Source organism: Pelodiscus sinensis, chromosome 10 (genome assembly GCF_049634645.1).
Source record: "Pelodiscus sinensis isolate JC-2024 chromosome 10, ASM4963464v1, whole genome shotgun sequence".
NCBI lineage: Eukaryota > Metazoa > Chordata > Testudines > Trionychidae > Pelodiscus > Pelodiscus sinensis.
The window spans coordinates 1067786-1084695 of record NC_134720.1 but is presented as its reverse complement, the minus strand read 5'-3'; the positions used below and the strand labels follow the sequence as shown (position 1 = coordinate 1084695).

General features: G+C 50.4%; 1 protein-coding gene across 3 annotated transcripts in view; it reads right to left on the bottom strand.

Moving 5' to 3' along the window:
* CEP63 (centrosomal protein 63) overlaps positions 1 to 16910 on the bottom strand; it is a 40293-nt gene that overhangs the window by 19500 nt on the left and 3883 nt on the right. For all 3 annotated transcript variants that reach the window (XM_075937237.1, XM_075937239.1, XM_075937238.1), the window contains exons 2-6: positions 10873 to 10941; positions 7625 to 7802; positions 4287 to 4382; positions 2183 to 2305; positions 1030 to 1143 (exon numbers count right to left, since the gene is read on the bottom strand). In XM_075937237.1, coding sequence (XP_075793352.1) covers positions 1030 to 1143; positions 2183 to 2305; positions 4287 to 4382; positions 7625 to 7802; positions 10873 to 10916 — 555 coding nt within the window. In that variant the 5' untranslated portion in view covers positions 10917 to 10941. The remainder of the gene's footprint in view (positions 1 to 1029; positions 1144 to 2182; positions 2306 to 4286; positions 4383 to 7624; positions 7803 to 10872; positions 10942 to 16910) is intronic.

Below are 16910 nucleotides of genomic sequence, written 5' to 3'. Positions count from 1 at the left end.
CTAGCCCTTAGCTGGAAGAATGGCTCCTGACTGATGGGTGAGGTGGGGCACAGGTGTGCACGGGTCCTGACGATCTCACCCTCCCCGTGCCAGAGAAACAAACACAAAGCGCAGGAGGATGTGCTTGCAACAGGGTTAATTTTCTCGGGGACAGATTTCCAAAGCAGCGGTGAAAGTGTAGGCACCTGTCTTCCATCCCCGTTAATGCTGCACCTAACTCCCCGAGACTGCTTTGGAAATCTCCACCGAAACATCTCGTCTGGCTGCTGCCCTGTGCTCTAACACACTGGCCGACGCTGCAAGGACAAACCAGCAGCCATGAGCCCTTCTGCATCTGTGGTGTGCTAGTCTCGCCCCCCGCCCCCCCACAAAGTGCCATCTGGACCAGCTCCAATCCTGTCAACGCAAAGGGCAAAATTCCTCCTTGCAAGAGCTTCCACTCAGCAGCGATTCGGGGCGTGAAGTGCAGAGCTCCCAGCGAGAGCTGCTCACCAGCTCTGACTCTGTCAGTGTGAGCGTCTTCACAGCGGGGCGAGGGCCCGCTCACCAGAGCGCTGCAGCAGCACGAGCTCCGGGACTGGATTAACTCGTCAGGGACACCAGCACCATTCTCTTCCTCTAAAGAGCCTCAAAACCAGAGCTGGAAACTCGCCATCATGTGGCAAGTGCCTTTTGTACGAGGAGGCTATTTTCAAAGAGCGGCTCTTGTATAGCAGCAGCTACGCAGCTGAGACTTGGCAGTACTAGGCCTTTGAACATGACAGGTCACTAAAGTTATTGAAGTGCCATGCCCTGTAACACCCCCTGTGATTCTTCCTGCCCCCAGAAACCAACTTTTTACCCTCTTCCCCATGGGCCGGAGTGTACAGGAACCATGGGGGAGACGTAGCCAGCCTCCACATCTTCCGCTGCACGTGGTGTAGACAGGTTCATTCCGTCAGGACCGACGAAGCCATTTCAGAGGTGATCCGAATGGCTTTAGCAGCTCGGCACTGCAAGCCAACGACGCTCAGCCCGCGCCGACTGTACCTGAGTGAGCTCGGACTGCTCGGCCAAAGCCTTCCTCTGCGCCTCCAGCGAGGCCACCTGCTGCTGGTAAAGCAGGCGCTGCTTCTCCCAGTCGAGAGATTTCTGGCGGAACTCCTGCAAAGACAGGTGGGCTGGCCTGGAGTGTACCACCACTCGGCATGACAATCATTCCCTCCCAGCTCTCACTACCATTCCCCCACCAGACCCTCCTGGGCCTTCCACCGCAGCAGGGCAGCGCTAACCAGCCACGGGCGGAATGCACTCTCTCAGCAGGACACAGCCCCTCCCGCTATGCTGCTGCATTGCTCCCTCCAGGTAAAACCGCAGGGTCAATTCCTGCCACGGCAGATGCTGAGAGCCGATTCAGGACCTGCTGGCCAGATCGGCTGTAGGAGCAGCAACAATTCCTCTTCCCTGCAACTTTACAAGAAAAGGCTGCCAGTGACCTCCCCAAGCTTGCAGGTCTGAGGTACCAGAATTCTGAACCCAGAGAGGAGATGGGGAGATTGGTCACCAACTTGTGAGTGGTGTGATCGAAGATGAGAGAACGCAGCTCGTCTCATCCTAGCAATAAGGTTCAAGACAAGCTGGACTTGGCCAAGAGTGTAACATTCCCACTGAGAATTCCCTGCCAACCGGCGGCAGCGACACCACCGCACTTGAGTGTTCTACCTTTACCTACTGCCTTGTCCTTAAAGCCCCCCCCCATGTAATCTAACCCATGTTCCAGCAATATTAGCTGTATTACAATAGCGCCTAGAGGTCCCACCACAGCAGGACCATGTACTTAAGGCGCGATACAAACATGTGCGCCAATAATCAGATGTTTCTTTTTACATTTCCAAACCGTTCGCCCCTACTCTCCACCCCCCACCCCCACCCCCAGGGATCGCCTGTCCCCATCTTTTATAAAATCTTGGTGGACACCATGTTCATGAGCCTGGGTCAGGTCCCAATCAACTCAGGGAGCATCGTAGACAAAAGCAATGCAGAAAGGGCGTTTGCCCCGCAAGAGCACCAGGACAGTGACTGCAGGACAGAGGACTGAGTACTGGCACTCACAGTCCACTTGCTTAGTAAACACTCACGATGCTAGTCAGTCTGAAACAGTTCGGTTTGTATGAACCCTGGCCATGCTGCTTTGTCCACACACCTCTATCTTCTTCGTCAGTCTGCTCACTTCCGAGCGGTCGTCACCGTGGCTCTTGGCACCCTCTCTAGCTTCTTTCAGCTGCTTCTTCTGCAGCTTCTCATAGCTTCTTTTCAGCTTGCCTAGCTGCAAGGAAGGCAGTGCAATTTTGACAATTTGAGGTCCCAGCGCATTACATTAATGACGCATTCTGAAGGAAGGGACATCAAGTCAGCTTACAGAGACTCCCCCAAACCCGGCTGGATTTCTAGCTGTATAACAAACATAAATCACCAGAAAATATCACATTATGTGGGACTGGCAGGGTGGTGTGCCCCAGGTGCATCATTGGCAGCAGGGGCTGAACCTGGATCCTATGGACTTAGGCTGCAATACTCAACCCGCGGCTGTCAGCCAAGGCTGTCGCATGCTCAGATTTCTGTGTGTGGGCCAGCCAGCTCTGGCGGGAGACAGAGCACCAGGCGGAGCAGATATCGATTACACAAACATGGAGTGGCAGCACCCAAAGGGAAACAGAACGCTGTGAGGCCTGACCCGGAACTCAAGGGCTTCCACTCATCAAGGATATGGGAGAAAGAGGGTCATGAAATCCCAGCCAGGGCGATAGGAAAGCCACTCGTTGCATCATATTGGTTACTTAACTTCCCCGCCGACGGGAGAAAGATGAGAAAGTCTGTCACCTACATGTCTACGGCTCCTTTCATTGTAAAACTTGACTAATAAACACGTTGCATCCAAACAGCCCCTTGGCTCCAATCTTTTGAACTTAAACAGCATTTGCCACCTGGCAGTGTCATTTCTTTACAATCACTGATGAAATAAAACTCCCGGCACCCTCGGAGCTGGGGAACCATTTTCTCCATTCCCCAGATGGATAAAATGCAGTCTGGGACCAGGACTTGCCTCTGGTTGGAACAGAAGCATATGAGCAGAGCCAGGAAGGGAACGTAAATGTCAGGATTCCCAGGCTGGCGCGTGACCCCCCAAATCAGGCTTCCTTTCAGAGGGGTGCTCCTGCATCAGCAAAGTGCTCAACCATACGCTTTGCTGAGCAGGGATGCCCTTCCATGCACATTTCACATTAAGCTCATACTTACATGCTTTGCTGAGTGGGAGCCAGAGAACTTCGCAAATATTGATTTTGCCTTGAAACGTCCCTGTGATTTACAGGCTCTCAAGGATCCAACTCTCACATGGGGCAGGGGGAGGTTGGGAGGGTTTCCTCTGGACACAGCAAGCAGTCCAGGGATTAGACCCCAGGGCCCCTCAATCTCCTGTTCCAACCCCCACCGCATCGGCCCTTTTGGATTTCAATAGTAATGCATCTCAGACTCGATCCATGGCGTGGATGGGAGTCCAATTCTGAGCCTTCAGACAGATCTGCTAATGCACTTCAGGCTGGCCTGCCAGCATCTCTCCGATCCCGGTGGGGACACCTCCGGAACAAAGACAGTTCATCATGCTGAGATGTAAGGGGTTTTAGATGAGGATAGATGTCTTCCGCACACTAAACTGAGACTACCAAATTAATTATATTTATGAACTCTGGTGAGCAGGAATTGAGCTCAGTCCTCCAGAGATAAGAGGTCAATGCACTGCTACCCTCTCCTGGCATTTAACTCCACATTACTGACAAGCAAGTGAAAACAGATGTAATCACTAAGGCATTTGCATGAAATGCTGTCAGCCCACCTGCAGAAATCCCAGCATCTGTTTGCTGTACAGCGGGCAGGACGTCCTCACTGGGAGGAAGAGCGTGGATCCCCTTTTAAAAGTCTTTGTCAAGTAAAGGTAGGGAAATGAGCATGCCTAGGAGAATGAAGCCACCTTCCAAGAACAAGAACACAGGCAGAACCAGTACAAGACCACACCTGCTCCTGCCCCGCACTCTGCCAAGCTTCAGCCCTGCCTGCATGCTGGTTTAACAGCTAGAAAGTCCCCTGGGCTAGCAACAAGAATATCAGCCGGGCGTCTGGTCTCTAGAATGTGGACACCCACCCTTGGTAAAAGGAGTGAGAACAACCGACTTCCCACTCGCCTCTGAAAAGCCACCGGAAGGGTGCTATTCGGACACTTCCAAACAGAACTGTTTCAGCACCAAACCCACCTCTTCTTGAAACTTCTTCAGCTGCTGTTCATACTCTACAGCCATGCCTTGCTGCACTTGCTCCATGTGCTGTAGCTGCTGGCGCAGCCGACCGACCTAAAGGAAGAGTTAAAGCACAGTGACTCTCAGCACAGAAGCAGCGGGCTCCAGCAGAGCCACATCAGTAAATGTGGAAATTGAAGGATCTCTCAGTTTCAATGTAAGGTTTCCATTATCTATATAAATGCACAGGACAGTATAAGTGGTAGCAATTGTTACAGCGAAGATCCTGGTCCAAGAGGTGTTAGTGTTCTACTGGTTTCAATGGGGTTAGTCACCAGGCACGAGTTGTGTGCTTAACTCTTTGCAAGATCAAGGCCTACATCTGCAGAACTGCTTCATTTCAGTCCCCGGTTTTTAGCCAGTTTTCTGACATTTGCATCTTTGGGACTGAAAATTGCTGAACCCGGTTTATGCCAAAAGGTGACTTTTTGAGGCAGGAGCAGAAACGTGGGTTAACATTTCAGCTTATCTGTCAGCAACAAAGACAGGCACCTGCTGATTCGTCAGTAGGGAGTGAGAAGAAATTCTCCAAATTCTAGATGCCAGGGTGGGAGGGTATCAAAGAAAATGAGGTTTCAAAATAGGAGACTATTCTTACATTACGCAATATAAAAGCCTTTAAACTCATTTTCCTTTTTTCTCAGGGTATGTCTACACTACCACCCTAGTTCGAACTAGGGTGGTTAATATAGTCAACTGAAGTTGCAAATGAAGCCCGGGATTTAAATATCCCAGGCTTCATTTGCATCTTGCCGGATGCCGCCATTTTTAAATCCCCGGTAGTTCGGACTCCGTGCCCGCGGCTACAGGCGGCACGGAATAGGTAGTTCGAATTAGGCTTTCTAATTCAAACTACCTTTACTCCTCATTAGAAAGCCTAATTCGAACTACCTACTCCGTGCCGCGTGTAGCCGCGGGCACGGAGTCCGAACTACCGGGGATTTAAAAATGGCGGCATCCGGCAAGATGCAAATGAAGCCCGGGAAATTCAAATCCCGGGCTTCATTTGCAACTTCAGTTGACTACATTAACCACCCTAGTTCGAACTAGGGTGGTGGTGTAGACATACCCTCAGATCCTTTCCCCTTCTGGAGCAAAGACCTGTCTAACTGTATGTCTGCGAAGCAGCAAAAAAAATATTTGGGTAATGTAAAATAAACATTTTTATACATCTCAACATAATACATGTATAGAAAGGGAACAGGTGATGTAAAAACTATCCAGGGATGTCTGAACTGTAATCCTGGGGGCAGAAACACAGTTTAATCAGAGTGTGTCTCTGGTGACAGGGAATCCCTCAAAAGTTTTAAATGAAATCTAACTAGTAAAAACGGGATCATAACCCAAAAAAGAAATGGGAATACTGGTGGCCTAATACCAAATAAATGCTTTCTGGACATGCTAATCCAAATACTTACCCTGCCAATCATAACCAATATCTGCAGAAGAGGGTAGGGTATTATAAATAAATCCCCGGCACATCACCAATATAAGGTGCCTGCATCTCTCATCTCCTGTCCGTGGTCTCGTTAACCTACATTGCACACCAGCCCTACTAGTAGTCATGTACATACGTACATGAAGTTTAGGGCCCGTAGAAAGACCTGCAGTTCCAGGGTGACAAAGGCACCCAAAACAATTTATAGACTCAGTCATCAACCCGTTTTGTGATGAAGGTGCAAATTCTAGCCTCAAGGTGTTAAAACTTGGGCCTTCCCCACATCCCTGCAGAGCAGCTAACCTGCTATTCAGGGGGAGGGCAGAGTGCGGAGAAGGCAGCGTGCAGACAAAGGACTGCATTACGGGAGGCAGCTCCTCACTTAACGCTGTCCTGGTTGACACTGTGTCGTCCTTACACCCCGATCGGTCAGAGAACGTGTGCATTTAAAGTGGCACAGTGCTTGCTCATAACATTGTTTGCCACCTGCTAGTAAGCGAGGGCTTGGAACCAGGGTGGGCCAGCAGCTCCCCATATTAGTCCCCCCGCCCACTGCAGCGCCACTCACCATTTATCACCCGCCAGCAAGCCCCACAGGTAAGTACAGGTCCCGCCTCTTTCCCCGCACCTCCTACCCACAGCAACCAGCTGTTTGTCGGCATGCAGGAGGCACTGGGGGGAGTGGGGAAGAGTGAGGACACAGCACGCAGCCCCCTCCCTCCCCACATGCCTCCTGAATGCCGACTAACAGCTGATTGCTGCAGGCAAGAAGCATGCAGTCTCTCCCTCCCTGTGCCTCCCAGGGCAGCAATCAGCTGTTCGGTGGCAGTCAGGACCGGAGGGGAGGAGGTATTGGGGGCAGAGCCAGGATGGAGCACCCCCTGCACTATGCAAAGTCGGCCCCTGTGCAGCCATGCATGTGCCATGCGGAGGAGGGAGGTGTGCTCCAACCGGATCAGTGGGGTTATTACCTACAGCTTCCACAGGGAAGCGTTTGCAGGCCCTGCCCTGTCTCTTGCGTCTCCTCCCTCGAGCTGCCTTGGAGAGCAGGCTATGTTACCAGCACCACGTTCGCCTCTGAGGGCTCAGCCGAGTGCTGGTTCATCAGTTAGCAGCAAGGCATTCCCTGGGAAGTATCCCGCCCGACAGCAGCATGGCTGCTTTAGGAGATGCACAGGGAGCTCATGAGAAGGCCCCCGGACAATCCTTTTATTAGAAAATGTTTAAAACAAACTGTTGGTGAATATACCATCATTTGTAGGGCCACAAGGATTTCCCTGAAGCCTGCCCCTTCCTCCCCATTTACATTAATTGGATTCGCGTAACATCGGTTTTGCACTTTTCAAGAACTCAGCCACAATGTTAAGCGAGGCGCTACTGTACAGCAAAGGGCAGCCACGGTGCGACACTGGTCCTTGAAAACACCAGATAAACACAAGCCACAGCCGCTTTTCTACTTGCTCTAGCCGTCCCGAGGCAGGAATCTGTTGCACAGGGCTTTGGAACCCCGCCCCACCAACGCCTCAAACAGATCCCCGGAGACACTGCACTATCATTTCCACTGGGAGTCGGACACTCGGCCCTTTGAGTCGGCAGTGGCGACGCAGGTTCGGCTCCCCGAGCCAGGGTTAGCAGACCTGACGTGGTACATTTACGTTTTCTCATTGGCGTTTTCTCTGAGCATCAAGCAATACAACACCACCAAGAACCAGGATGCTTCTGACAACACAGTGACTGACGTGGACACGTGTGTGGCCAGACATGAACACTACAGAATACACGGAGCCAGCGGGGAGGTTCATACTGAAGGAGAGTGTGCACAGGAATATCACTGACTCTTAACTAGAGCAAGCCGTACCTCCTTGTGCTTCTCATCCAGCTGGGCCGTGACAGAGGAAAGCTCCCGCTCTCGGCTCTCCAAGCAGGTCTCCAGGGCCTGAGTCTGCCCTTCCCATTCAGATCTCTTGTGAGACACCATGATATCAATCTGCTTCATCAGCTCCTGCAGCTCTGCCTCACAGGACGTCAGGAACCCTCTGGGGGCAGAAGACAGCACGCTAAAACCGCAGAGCAGACAGCAGAGCTCCGACCCCAGCTCAACAAGAGTACTTCTTCCCTCCGCGCGGACAAACCCCCGCATGCATGATGATGGGCACAGTAATTACTGAAACATGGAAAAGCCTCACCTTCGCCTGACCAAGGAAAGCCAGATGCAGAGAACTATTAACAGTGTAGCAACCGACCCAGCTCCCTCTATCTCTGCTTGGGACCAGCTACAGTCAGTGGGGACACAGATTTGCACTAGCTCAGCACCCTATAATAAATGCACATGTGGTACTTTGCACTTCTATGCAAAATGACTTATTTATTTCTCTCCATTTCTTCTGGCCAAGACCCTAGCCACAGGGTGGAATTTTCAAACGTGCCCAGCAGAGACACTTTGATCCATTGACTTCAATGAGAGTTTTCCTACTGACTCCAGTGGGAGCAGAGCTAGGCCAATGCTGGGCACTTTTGAAAATCTCAGCCAGGACAAATGGCCTGTACAATTTAAAACAGGGGCAAAACCTCTCTGTTTAATTGCAGGGGCATTTCTTTACACACAGGAGTATACGCAGCAGCAATAAATTTTACTCTCTCTGTTTTGACACTTGGCTAATACACAGTTGATTGAATGTCTAACCTCCGTATCACTGAAAGGATCTTTCTAGCAGCTGGAAGGAAGTACAAAAGCAGGGACCTGACCTCAGCACTTGGCCTCTCTCCTCCCCCGTCTAACACCTGGAAGATTGTCTGGAAGACAAAGATGCTGAACTGGAGAGTCTGGTCCCAGGCTGGGGAGGGAATCCAGACTGTGTATTAACAGCTGTACACCACCTAGAGCAGCTAGTGGGGAGAAACTGCTCGATTCAAATCTCGCTTCGTTTGTAAAATGTAGACTGCACTTTTACTTCTATGTCATAGGTAACCAACTTCGATCTCCATGCCTGCTACTTATAATCACTTTAGTGTTCTGCCATTAAGGAATCTTTTATATTATATGGAAAACAGTGTGGGTTTTGGCTGAAGTGCTCAGGTAATGGAATCTCAGTGAAGGTTAACGATGGCTGTTGCACTCGTACTACCCTTTTTATGAGTGAACTAATGAATGAGCTGACACCATCCAAGGAAGTCTTGAATAGTGCAAGATGGTATATTTCTGGGGTGTAAGACTAGGGGCGGGGGTGACTGGGTGGTGCCCCTCTGTGTATGAGTCATGAGTGGCTTAGATCACATTCATGTCATTTAGCTGGGTGTGAGTCTCCACATGCTGATAGCAAAGCACTGGTAGGGACTGGCTACTTGTCACTGACACACACTCCAGGGTTGAGAGTTAAGGGGCACAGCGCCCAGGGGAGCTGACAGCCTCTGCGAGCCCCTGTGCAAGGTGTGTGTGCGGGGAGAGGGGTGCTCAGCACTTCGGGAAGGGGCATGTCATCAGGCAGAAGTAGCAGGGCCAGGGGCAGACAGCCCTCCTCCCTCCCCCGCATGGCAGACAGGAGCCTCTGGCTCCTTTGAATCACCAAGTCCTGGGGCAACTGCCCCCTTTGTGTGCAACCCCCCGCCTGACAGCAGGCCTGACAATATCCCACAGCTCCAAGCCGGACCCCGACAACCCCCTCACAACTCCCAAGCAGAACGTTTTTGTACCAAGTTCCAATCACCAGAGAAATCTTACAGGACAGCTTATCAGCTCTTGAAAACAGAGGTTTGTCACAAATGCTGACAAACCCCTAACTGAAGCAGGGTGGATAACACACCGTAATGAAGAATAAAACATCTCCAATCCTCTGGCAAGAGTTTATTCCCCAGAGATGCTGAAATTTCTACTTTGGTGCAGTAATCACGGAAGCCAAATTGACTAAGTTCTCTGAAATCTCACAAGCTGCTAAGCTTGGGACAATATTAAAACTTGGAAGATGGAGCCCAAGAGAGAAGGAAGCGCCATACTGATCTTTACACTTTTAATTTGCTTGTCAAATAGGGAGGCCTGAAAAGAAATGGAAATCAATAGATTAATGGAATGAAATTCCTCTGTCTCCCTGGAGTGCCCATACACTGCAAAATCTGACAGCTTTTCTGGGGGGAGGGCCAATCGTTCTTAAAGGAGTCCCAGCCTTGCAGTTCGGTTTGAAGTTCACCCTGTCTGGGAGTTGACCGAACCTTAGGCAGTAATGATGGTTCTTAAGAACTTTTCCCAGGCAGCGGTCAGAATAGCAGAATTTCATATCCAAGTTCTGAAATCAATGACTTGGCAAAAAGATAAGAGTTTGGTCGAATTCTGGGCCAGGCCCTAGAAAAGCGGCTTGCCACTGAGACACATGGATCCGTTTCTTCCCTGTCCTATTTCCTCGACTGACAAGAGAAAAGATGCTTGCTCTTTTCTGCCGGCACTGCTGACTCAACCCAGGGTCTGACATGTAGGAGGTCCCGTGGCCTGGGGTGGGCAGGAGGTCAGAGTAGATGACCACCATGGTCCTTTCTGGCCTTAAAGTCTCCGAGTCATGATGCTTGTATCCTGGCTGCAAGGAGACTGCACCTGGAACTTAGCTGTGGTCTGCTGAAGTTGTGCGAGCCAGGAGAGACCCCAGCTCCGCCTCCGGTAGCTGCCTGCACTGCTAGCTGTATTTCCACCAGCAATGGAAGCAGGCTGGACTAGCGCCAAGGAGCTCATGATCCCATCTATGTGTTTTGTTAGCCTTTCAGGTGCTACCAGACTATTTGTTGCTTTGTAAGTTTTTCCTGTTACAGACTAACTCGGCCCCCCCTCTGAAAGCTTTTGTAATAAGGAGATTTTGCAGAAAGATAATGGTACAAAAACACCAGCTATTAAAACAACGAAAACTTATAACCAGGGACTACTTGGAGAAGCAATTCACCATGGGCCTGCTCCCGCTCCAACAGGAGTCAGAGACACTGCCAAATCCTGAAGACCTTATCAAACAGAACACCCCGTACAGCTCCTAGCACAGCAGGTCCTTATAAGCAATGAAGGCTTTATCTGACTACAGAGCAAGTCAAAGTAGCATGCATCTGAGAGCGCATTGTGAATCGTGGTCTACTTACCTGCCATGCCCTTGTCTTTGCATTCTCTCCAGCAAAGCCTCCATCACCTCCTCACGTCCTCCCTGGCAGCTGGGAAAGCAAGCAAAGCAGAGATCATGCCATGACAAGTCATCAGCCAGGGCGGTCCCTTCACAGCTGAATGGAGACTGTGTTAGAAGTGCACAGGAATAACGCAGAGGACAGGCCAAATGTTAGCCATATGAAGCAGCAGAATAAAGCCCATTACAAAAAGAATCTGTATTTCTGCTCACTCACCACTGACTTGGCTGATCCAATAGTCAGATCCAGTAAATACAACGCTGCAATAGTGCACGTGAAATACACACTCAGTAGGTATTAGTGGTCTGCTTATACAACTGGTAAGGATTTACTGGGCTTTGAGAGATTTTTCACTCTAAGGCAGAGAAATAATGAGACATAAGAATCACCTGACTGGGTCAGAACCAAGGTCCATCTAGTCTACTGAGCAGTCTTGGACAGCGGCCAACAGCAAGCTACTCCAGATGAAGGGAATAAGAACCCCCACAACAGGCAGATGTGGGATAACCTGTCCCCACAGTAGGTCTTGGAATAAGGATCTTGCGCAAAAGGGGCTTTTGACGCAAAACAGAAGTGGCTACACTGCTTCTTATTGCGAAAAATTCCCTTGCGCAGAAAGAATCGGCATAAAATGCGCTAATGATGTCACGACTCATGCTAATATTTTCTGCCACAAAAACTTGCAGTGTAGACAAAGCCTTACAGACTGCACTGCTCCTTGCCAGTCCCATAATACTGTCAACAAGACAAAAACAAACCTCCTAATACTGCTGATCCCAGTGATTTTAAACCCATTCCTTCCTGTGTCTCTAAGTCATGAAAATAAGCAGTCCTGATTTCCATTTACACTCATTGCTTTGTTCAACCACGCTATCATTTCAACTAGCAGCACCAAAGAGACGCCATCCATGCTTTCCTGGAGCAAGCATTGTTACCCACTCGCATGGCTTGGTCAGGAGTCTCGTGATTATTACTGCTTTCCTTAAAGCCCCAGCTCTAGGAGTCAAGTTAATATGCGCCCATTTCAGCCTTCACGCCAAGGAAAATTAACTTTCTAGCCCTTGGGGCTGTGAAGAAAGCTTTGACATGTGACACCACTGCATCCTAATGACTCAAAAAACAGACACCAAATAAAAAGAACCACAAACCTATTACTTTATGTTTTTAACTCTTTTAAATGTGGCTATTTCAGTAAGCCAGACTGGTGACTTTTGAACAACACTGCAATTACAGAGAAGTTACTCAAATTTAGACACTGAACCTGGAGAACACCTGAGCTCTCACCCAGGCTCCTGTCAGGAGAGTGTGAAGAGGGGATGCTGTGTGCTGACAATTAGCTAAAAGGTTTGACGATCATAGGAAATGGAAACATCCACCTCTGCCTCCACTTACCTTGTATGATATAATCAAGGGGGCTAAGTGCCTTGCCTGACAGCTACACGTACCTGACAGAAGTCCTGATTTGGACAGAACAATCCTAGATTCAGAGTCTTGGCCCCAGGACTGTTGGCTGCTGCTGCTGCGTAAGGTTTGTTTATTTAATGCTGGATTCTGATCTTATAGGAGGCAGACAGCAGGCTGCCCGCCCCCCTGCTGACTCCAGGTGCAAAGCAGACAGTGAGATAGGGAAAGCAGCCAGGAGCAAACATTCACCAGGCTCCCACCCACCTGAGCAATACAATGGCAGCATCAACCCCCTCCCAACTCATTAAAGCTGCACTGAAGAAGGCTGGCCCGTCACCACTCTGAGGAACAAAGGGTCCAATCAACTCACAGGGGAAGGAAAAAAACGGACAGAAAACATCAAAGGGCGGACATGGAAAGAGGGAGGTATCCATTAGGGAGCCAGAGAAAGGAGATACCCCCGGTTGCCAAGAAACATGTGCCTACGGGCCTTTGTGACAGGTGCCAGTACAGACCGCCGGCCCCTGGAGAGTGAGTGTGTCGGGGGGAGGAGCTGGCTGCTGCCCCCTTTCTCCCTTGCCAAGCAAATAACTAGCTTGGACCCCTTGGGAAAGAAAGGTCACAGGGCCTCCACTGGCGCCTTCTGTAAATCCCAGCCCTCTTGCGGCTCTCTCCTCCCGGCACCCAGGGAGGACAATGCAAAGGCACCCGTTTTGAATCCCCAATAACCAAGCTATTCCTATTCCCACTAACAACGGATTCCTCTGGAAGCTTTGATTTCCTGATTTTCCTGTCTCATCCTTCCTCAAACATCGGCACCTGCGCCAGCACGACGCGAGTCCTGCGCATGCTCTGCTGTAACCAGTACTCCAGCTCCAGCTCTCCTTGCCCTCGGCCGGAGGAGCACACAGTCCCCTTCACAGCAGAGAGCTCCCCCACTGAATGCTGGGAGAGGCACTAGGAATGGGGGGTGGGGGAGTTAGGTGGTCTCATTTGCCCTACCTAGGGTGCAGTTGCTTGAAGCTTTTAGTCTAAAACTCAGTGAGACAGATGATAGTGATGATGATGACTCTAGCCCTTCAGCTCTGAATCTTATAGTATATTTTAGAAACATGCACCTGTCAGTGAGTCTGTTTGTTCAACTCCTCCTAAACGGTAAGAGCTAGAACCACCACATTCAGTCTGCAGCGTCCTCTGATCATAACTTAAAGCAAGACCAGGGTCTGGTTGTGCCAGGACAACAGGGTGTGCAGGGAATGTGACTGTTTCTCATAAAATGGAACGGGGGGTGTCTGGTTGGAAGGACAGTTAAAGTGCAGAATAACCACAAGCAGGGGCTGCAAGGGGCCAGAGATGGGGACCGGAATGGCTATAATTAATTATTTAAATGAAGAAAAACAAAACTCATTTGGGTTAAGGACCTGAGCCACGCCAGGTAACTCTTCTAGAGCATGTACGTAGAGCAAAAAGGCAGACAATAATTAGCCACAAGTGTTTTATGCCATTGTGAAGATAAATTAAAACCTTGTAAGTGTAACCTTTGGACCAATTCAGAGAGATTACCCACCCCATGCCAAGTCCAGTGCCACTCCTTTTCTCAACATAGGTATTAGGTAATTTTAACATTCACTGTACTGCAATGTTTATACCTCTTCGGAAGTAATGGTCCATCAAATGAATTCATCCCAGCATCCTGACAGTCAGCAAGGAAGGGGTCAAAGTAAGCAAGCTTTTGAGACTCACATAATCTTCCAACAAATCTGAATTCTAGGCTGCCTATGGCTGTGGGCCTATTTTCATTGTTTCGACAGCCTGATGAAGAGAGTACTGGGCTTATTACTGCAGCTCCAAAACCATTCGTTTGCTTGCCTTTACCATGTGCCTGGTCTAGAATCAGCCTTTTTGCCACTTCTTGAGGTTGAGGATTTCAAATAAAAGAGGGAAAATGCTCAATGGTGCCTTACTTGCTGGTTTGAGTGCCCCAGCAAAACATCATCGCTAAGCACATGCATTTAATTGGAAATCAGGTTCTTGCATTTCTGATCCTTACAGGAAATGCAACGACGGCAGCACTAAGAGCTTCTGCGTGTATTGATATTATATATTGCAAGTAGAAGTGCACTGTGGTTTTAAAAAAATATTGCTTTGGTTTGCTATAAATGTAAGAGTGTTTGCCTTCTCAAGCCAACCCCAGTGTAAGCAATCCCTTCTCATCCTGCTCCGTGAGGTCTCCCATAGACAGCTGGTTTTCAACCAAGGCCCAAGACCCTTGAGGGTCTCAACCCAATTACAGGGGAGTGCCAAGCAGGGCCAGCATTACACACACTGGGGCTCAGGACAGAAAGCCTCATTGCATGGGGCTGAAGCCCAGGGCCAAAGCTTGAGCAATGCATCTTCATGGGGCCCCCAAGCATTTGCCCTGTTTGCTTCTTGTTATATGCAAAACAAAACCAAAAAACCAAAAATCCACAATATGCCAAAGTCTTTATGGCTGACCTTGAACAACATCTCCTCAGCTCTTGCCCCCTAACACTCTTACCCTACTTACGCTACACAGATGACATCTTCATCTTATGGACCCACAGGAAAGAGACCCTTGAAGAATTTCACAGGGATTTCAACAACTTCCACCCCGCCATCAACCTCAGATGGGATCAGGCCACACGAGAGATCCACTTCCTTGACACTACAGAACAATTAAATGATGGGAAAATTTCCATATACTGAAAGCCTACCGACCGCTACACTTACCTTCATGCCTCTAGCTTCCATCCCAGACACATTTCTCAATCTACTGTATACAGCCAAGCCCTAAAATACAACCGAATTTGCTCCAATCCCACAGAGGCAAACACCTACAGGATCTATCTAGAGCCGTGGTCCCCAACCATGTGCCCACGGGCGCCATGGCGCCCGCCGGGCCCTTTACGTGCACCCGCGGAGCAATCTGGGCTGGCCCCATCCCCGGGCGTGCGGCAGGTGCCAGCCCCGGGTGCATGGCCAGCCCCGGCCCCGGGTGCGCCGCGCGTGCCAGTGCCGACCCTGACCCCCGGGTGCACCGCGCGTGCCGGTGCCGACCCTGACCCCCGGGTGCACCGCGCGTGCCGGTGCCGACCCTGACCCCCGGGTGCACCGCGCGTGCCGGTGCCGACCCTGACCCCCGGGTGCACCGCGCGTGCCGGTGCCGACCCTGAGCCCCGGGTGCACCGCGCGTGCCGGTGCCGACCCTGAGCCCCGGGTGCACCGCGCGTGCCGGTGCCGACCCTGACCCCCACTCGCAGGTACACCGCGCGTGCCGGTGCCGATCCTGACCCCCGCCCCTGGGGGCGCCGCGCGTGCCCTTGCCGGTCCTGGCACCGGCCCCAGGGGCGCCGCGCATGCCTGCGCCAGCCCCAGCCCCAACCCCGACGAACCTGGGCAGCCCCTGCCCGGGATCGCAGCACATGCTGGTGCCGACCTCGGGCGTGCGGCGCATGCTTGGCCCCGCCCCCAGTCACGTGGCCTGTGAGCGGCCCCGCCCCTGTATGCAAAGCGCGTGAGCGGCCCCGCCCCCAGGCACCCGGCAGCCCCAAAACATTGGGGACCACTGATTCTAGAGCATCCTTAAAACTGAAATACCCACCCAGAGAAGTGAAAAAACAGATTGACAGAGTCAGAAGAGTACCCAGACATGAACTACTTCAAGACAGGCCTAAAAGAGAAAACAGAATTCCACTTGTCATCACCTACAGTCTACAACCTAAACCCTTCCAATGCATTATCAATAATCTACAACCTGTCCTCACTCTCACAGGCCTTGGGGGAAAGGCCAGTTCTGGCCTACAGACAACCCCCTACCATCAAACAAATTCTTTCCAGTAACTACACAGCACACCTTCATCATAATCATCCAGGAACCCACCCCTGCAATCAGCCCGGGTGCCAACTCTACACTAGCAATTTCATCACCTGACCCAACCACATCAGCCACCAAAATGGAGGCTCATTTAACTGTATATCCACTAATGTAATCTATGCCAGCAATGCCCCACTGCAATGTATACTGGCCAAACTGGACAGTCTCCATGGGAAAGAATTAATGGACACAAATCAGATATCCGAAAAGGCAATACACAAAAACCTGCTGGAGAACACTTTAATCTGCCTGGACATTCATTAATGGATCTCCAAGTCATCCTTTTGTTTCAGGCCAATTCCACAAGCCAAATACACAGGGAAGGGCTGGAACTTAACTTCATTCACAAGTTTAATTCTTATGCAAATAGTCTGAACAGGTTGGCTTGCACACTATCTTCCACATCCTAATGACTTAACCAACTAAACAATGGAGGTGCTAATTGTTCTTATCAGTCTCTTGTAACTATTTGAACCATCTACTCACTGTCTCTCTCTTTTTTCCCCCCTCCCCTCCTTTTCTCCCCTCTTCCCCCTTCTCCTATTTATTCTTGGATCTGGACTTCTAAAACTCCTGTCATCTGAAGAAGTGGGTTGTGCCCATGAAAGCTCATGATACCATCTACATATTTTGTTAGTCTTTAAGGTGCTACCAGACTATTTGTTGTTTAAGTTTTAAAAACCCCACAGTTATTGTGGCA